Source organism: Theropithecus gelada, chromosome 18 (genome assembly GCF_003255815.1).
Source record: "Theropithecus gelada isolate Dixy chromosome 18, Tgel_1.0, whole genome shotgun sequence".
In the NCBI taxonomy this organism is placed as follows: Eukaryota; Metazoa; Chordata; class Mammalia; order Primates; family Cercopithecidae; genus Theropithecus; species Theropithecus gelada.
The window spans coordinates 15577180-15583179 of NC_037686.1; the positions used below are offsets into that span (position 1 = coordinate 15577180).

General features: G+C 42.5%; 1 protein-coding gene across 3 annotated transcripts in view; it reads left to right on the forward strand.

Moving 5' to 3' along the window:
* RIOK3 (RIO kinase 3) overlaps positions 1-5795 on the forward strand; it is a 28256-nt gene extending 22461 nt beyond the window's left edge. For 2 of the 3 annotated variants that reach the window (XM_025365193.1, XM_025365195.1), the window contains exons 10-13: positions 1559-1639; positions 1732-1821; positions 3327-3434; positions 5481-5795. In XM_025365193.1, the coding sequence (XP_025220978.1) occupies positions 1559-1639; positions 1732-1821; positions 3327-3434; positions 5481-5588 (387 nt within the window). In that variant the 3' untranslated portion in view covers positions 5589-5795. The remainder of the gene's footprint in view (positions 1-1558; positions 1640-1731; positions 1822-3326; positions 3435-5480) is intronic. The other variant, XM_025365194.1, reaches the window with a different exon arrangement.
* Positions 5796-6000: the final 205 nt, after the last annotated feature.

Below are 6000 nucleotides of genomic sequence, written 5' to 3' on the forward strand. Positions count from 1 at the left end.
TGTCTTAAAAAAAAAAAAAAAATTAAAAATTAGCTGGGCATGGTGGCACACACCTGTAGTCTAGCTACTCGGGAGTCTAAGGTGGGAGGATCACTTGTGCCCAGGAACTTAAGGCAGCAGTGAGCTATGATTGTGCCACTGCACTCCAGCCTGGGCAAGAGATAGAGCAAGACCCTATCTCTTAAAAAACAAACAAACAAAAAAACCCAAGTTCCTTACACAGTGCTATTTGAAGGTGCTATAATAAAGACAAGTTGAAGCTTGTGAAAGAATGTTAACACGGAAGAGTTGTTTTTCTATCAATATGTGTGTGTCTTAAATAGTTTTAGAAAACTTACAGACTTAACCAGGGAAGTCTTCATTGCCAGGATTAGTGACATATTACATGAAGCTGTTTTTCACAAAACTTCATTAAATAAAATTTGCTGTTACTACATTTAGCAGATAAAGTGCCTCATTAGTTTGTGTGCTTTATTGAATGTTATAGTTTTTTGGGGCTTTTTTTTTTCCCAAATAAGAGATGGGGTCTCACTATGTTGCCCAGGCTGGTCTTGAACTCCTGGGCTCAAATGATCCTCTTGCCTCAGCATCCCAAAGTGCTGGGATTACTGGTGTGAGCCACCACACCCAGCCATTGAACGTTACAACTTTAACAGTGAAGGAAAGGAAGCAGGTTTGGTCTCATCATAAGAGAGTGATGATGAAAACTGAAAATAGTAGGGAGTGCAGGTGTTAAGTTGGAAGGCACATGTCGGGAATTTCAAGGAAACTACGTGCTTTGAAATAGCAACTGAATTCAATCTGAGGGCCTTTCTAGGTTGAGAAAATGCTCCTAATACTGCCATTATCCCTCTGTAGTTTTAATTGAACACTGGAGAAACTTAATGTGCTACTTGATGCAATCTCTGCATGAAGCTGTCATGTAGTGCAGCCATTGATCTAAATATGGAAATGTTAGTCCAAATTAATTTTTAAAGATACAGCTAGAAAGGTGATCCACCTTTCTCTGCTTCCAAAGGAAAACATTGAAAGGAAAATCAAGTATGTTTTTCTGGCGTCTTTGGGAGGTGGGGTGCCTAGGGAAGAGATTAAATAGTGATGAAACTTTCCTATTTAATTCTATTAAGGCTGGCAAACAAATACATTAATGTTGATTTCTACTATAAGACTTTAGGGGGGCCGGGCGCGGTGGCTCACGCCTGTAATCCCAGCACTTTGGGAGTCCGAGGCGAGTGGACCACGAGGTCAGGAGATTGAGACCATCCTGGCTAACACAGTGAAACCCCGTCTCTACTAAGAAAATACAATAAATTAGCCGGGCGAGGTGGCGGGTGCCTATAGTCCCAGCTACTCAGGAGGCTGAGGCAGGAGAATGACGTGAACCCAGGACCGGAGTGAGCTGAGATCGCACCACTGCATTCCAACCTGGGCAACAGAGCGAGACTCCATCTCAAAAAAAAAAAAAAAAAAGACTTGGGGGGGGTGTCATCATCAATAATATACTATATAATCCCACTTAATTTATTCATTTCCTAACGTGTGCCTTCCCTCTTCACAGTTGATGCGGCAGTTATATCATGAATGTAGGCTTGTCCATGCTGACCTCAGTGAGTATAACATGCTGTGGCATGCTGGAAAGGTGAGGAGAACCTTTTGTTGACATTCAGATTTAATTACTTTAAGTAAAATTTCAAATGTAAATACATCAGTCTGTGTTCTGTATTGAAATAGGTCTGGTTGATCGATGTCAGTCAGTCAGTAGAACCTACCCATCCTCATGGCCTGGAGTTCTTGTTCCGGGACTGCAGGAATGTCTCGCAGGTAGACGTGTAAACCAATATACCTTTTTTGTTGGATGTAACAGCTGTAGGTATTTTTCTCACTCCTAAGTAAGAGGACCATATTCTTAGAAATTGAAGGAAGGGATACTGGCTGCTTTCAGGACAAGGATATAAAGATCAATTTGTCATATTTCATTTTGCAAGAATTTGATTCCATGTTTCATAGTTGGGTAAAATGTTCAAGGGGTGCCAGGTGCGGTGGCTCACGCCTGTAATCCCAGCACTTTGGGAGACCGAGGTGGGTGGATCACTTGATGTCAGAGGTTCAAGACCAGCCTGGCCAACATGGTGAAACCCCATCTCTACTAAAAATACAAAATTAGCCGGGTGTGGTGGCAGGTGCCTGTAATCCCAGCTACTCAGGAGGCTGAGGCAGGAGACTCACTTGAACCTGGGAGGCAGAGGTTGCAGTGAGCCAAGAACGTGCCACTGTACTCCACCCAGCCTGGGCAACAGAGCGAGGCTCCATCTCAAAAAAAAAAAAAAATGTTCAAGGGAATGAGTGTTTTGGCTTCTATAAGCAGTTGAGTAGACATTTAATGTGTGCATAGTGCTTAAACAGAAGCTGGCATATGGTGTGCCTGCATGCTTGCTGCCATTATTACCATTAAAAGAGAGACAGTCTCCATTGTGGGACAGTGTCTGATCACTGTCACTGTGAAGCAGGGAAAAAAGATTAGGTGACTGGGCATGGTGGTTCATGCCTATAATCTCAAAACTTTGGGAAGCCAGGGAGGGAGGATTGCTTGAGCCCAGGAGTTTGAGACCAGCCCGGGCAATATAGTGAGACTCCTATCTCTCCAAAAAAATTTAAGAAGTAGCTGGGTGTGGTGGAACATGTCTGTAGTCCTAGCTGCTTTAACTGGGAGGCTGTTTTACTAGGGAGGCTGAGGCAAGAGGATTGTTTGAGTCCAGAAGTTCAAGATTAGAGTGAGCTGCGATTGTGCCACTACACTCCAGCCTGGGTGACAGTGCTAGGCCCTGTCTCTTAAAAAAACAAAACATATATATACATAAGGTAAAATTCAGTAAGCACAGGGTTGGGTCATACTTATTTGGCATTTCTAAGGGAAATGAATTGTTGGCAGTAGATTCAGATAGGAATGATCTTTCTAAAGGATAGAGTAACTTCATATTGGACATAACCTCTGAGTCTGCTTGAAAATTTTAATTTCTGGGGTTTAGTGAAAGTATTTCCTTTACATATTCAAAGCAATGCCAAGTGGTTTTATATATAGCACTCATTTTTATAGCTATAGGAGGTGCAGTGGGATGAGCTAAATCCAGAAGGCAGAATGGATGTGTGAGAGGATGAAAAGCAACTAGATCCTGAGCATAGTCCAGCTTGGAAGTAGGAAGATCGATGGTTGAGAAATGAGGGAAGGAATGTAGTGGTGTCTTTTTATAAATGTGCAGCTCCCTGTTCTTAGTTTATTGAGAACCTTGCTAATACTTCTTACTGACTTTCTTGTATTTCCTTTCTAGTTTTTCCAGAAAGGAGGAGTCAAGGAAGCCCTTAGTGAGCGAGAACTCTTCAATGCTGTTTCAGGTTTAAACATCTCAGCAGATAATGAAGCTGATTTTTTAGCTGAGGTATGTGATAAAAAGCTGTTTTTCACCTTACTGCTCATACAGAACTGCATAGAGGAGATAACTAAAACCCAGAGCTAGTTTTATCCTCCCTTTCCCCCAAAAACAAAATTAATTTGAGATTTTTCTTTTCTTTTTTTTTTTTTTTTTGAAACGGAGTCTCGCTCTGTCGCCCAGGCTGGAGTGCAGTGGCCGGATCCCAGCTCACTGCAAGCTCCGCCTCCCGGGTTCACGCCATTCTCCGGCCTCAGCCTCCCAAGTAGCTGGAGTCCCAGCGCCCGCCACCTCGCCTGGCTAGTTTTTTGTATTTCTTAATAGAGACGGGGTTTCACCCTGTTAGCCAGGATGGTCTCGATCTCCTGACCTTGTGATCCGCCCGTCTCGGCCTCCCAAAGTGCTGGGATTACAGGCTTGAGCCACCGCGCCCGGCCTTTTCTTTTCTTTAGATGTTTTTGGTTTTTTATTTTTCATTTCTTTTTTTTTTTTGATATGGAGTCTTGGTTTGTCACTCAGGCTGGAATGCAATGGCTTGATCTCAGCTCACTGCAACTGCTGCCTCTTGGGTTCAAGCGATTCTCCTGCCTCAGCCTCCCAAGTAGCTGGGATTACAGGTGTGTGCCACCATGGTTGGCTAATTTTTGTATTTTTGGTAGAGACGGGGTTTCGCCATGTTGGCCAGGCTGGTCTTGAACTCCTGGCCTCAAGTGATCTGCCCTCCTTGGCCTCCCAAAGTGCTGAGATTACAAGCATGAGCCACTGTGCTCAGCCTGTTTTTTTCTATGATTGAAATTCAGAATACACACACAGCAAAACATTTCTTCACAGAGGGCACCATTTGGTTAAGATGGGCAAGCTGCACATTTTCAGTAGACTCCTATTTCCCCTATTTAATGAATTGAAGTTGATGAACACTCTGAGTGATACAAAAAGCAGTAACATGTGGTCCCTGCCCTTTACTAAACATAGAAAGTTAGAAGTGCCCATCTTTGGAAATACCCCGTTATTATAATATCAGATCTAGAGAACCATGAAAAAGCTTCCTCCAGAGAAAATCTCTTAAAATTGAACAAAATCTAAAAGGTGAAATAACAGTTAATTATTCCCAACATTATACCAAAGCAGAGAGTGATTACTGAGTGTTCCAGAACTCCCCAGGATGACTTGAGTTTGGGTAAGCTGTGCCTAGCCTAAGGCTAGAGAGAAATAACAGAAAGAGTAAATTCAGCTTCCAGCACAATACAGTTGCTCAGTAAGTAAATGATACTGTTGTTTGATGAATGATAGAATTCTCTTTTTTGTGTTTCTGGAATGTTTTATAGAATACATTTCAAAACATAGATGATTCCAATTGCTAGCTGGATAAAGTTAGTAAATATTGACCCTTGTAATCAAGTTAAAAAAAAATACATGTATGTATGACTATCTGTGTACACTTGGACACATGCACGCGGGCGCGCGCGCACACACACACACATAGTAATTTCAACTCAAAGGCAGAATCATTAGGAATAACCTAGTTTGTAAGAGAGTAAAAGTTACTGGCTCAGCCAGGCATGGCGGCTCACTCCTGTTATTCCTGTAATCCCAGCACTTTGGGAGGCCAAGGAGGGAGGATCTCTTGAGCCCAGGAGTTTGAGACCAGCCTGAGCAACATAAACTCCATTAAAAAATAAAAAAATTGGCTGGTCACGGTGGCTCACGCCTGTAATCCTAGCACTCTGAGAGGCCAAGGCGGGTGGAACACCTGAGGTCAGGAGTTCAAGACAAGCCTGGACAACATAGTGAAACCCCATCTTTACTAAAAATACAAAAATTAGCTGGGTGTGGTGGCACATGTGTCCCAGCTACTAGGGAGGCTAAGGCAGGAGAATTGCTTGAACCCAGGAGGTGGAGGTTGCAGTGAGCCGAGATTGCACCATTGCACTCCAGCCTGGGCAACAGAGTGAGACTCCATTTCAAAAAAAGAAAAAAATTACTAGCATAATCTAAAATATGGTTTCTGTGAAAAGTAGGATTTTGACAAATGGATTCAATGTATTATTTTTGTAGATAGAAGCTTTGGAGAAAATGAATGAAGATCACGTTCAGAAGAATGGAAGGAAAGCTGCTTCTTTTTTGAAAGATGATGGAGACCCACCAGTGCTATATGATGAATAGCACTGATACCCACTGCTTCAGTGTTAACACAGCAGTGAGTGTCAGCTGCCAATAGCAAATGAAGTTGTGGGCGACTCGAAATACCAGAACACGGGGAGTGGGCAATGGTGCTTCTCTGCTTCCCCCCTTGTAACCCATGTGCCAGATGTGTGGAATCTTTAGCTCAGCATTGAGAGAATAAAATGTCACTACCTCTCATCTTATGAACAGGATAATATAATTCTTTAACAGCTATAGGTTATCTGGCTGAAGTAGACCTAATTTTACATGACTTGTGGTGTAAAATGTCTTGATGATAATTTTTAAAACTTAGGCAACATTTCCAAATATGGGAGGAAAGGACAGATGTGTTTACAAGGGAGGGTTTCATTACAACGTATTTGCTTTATTCACCTCCCTGTTTTGTGTTGCA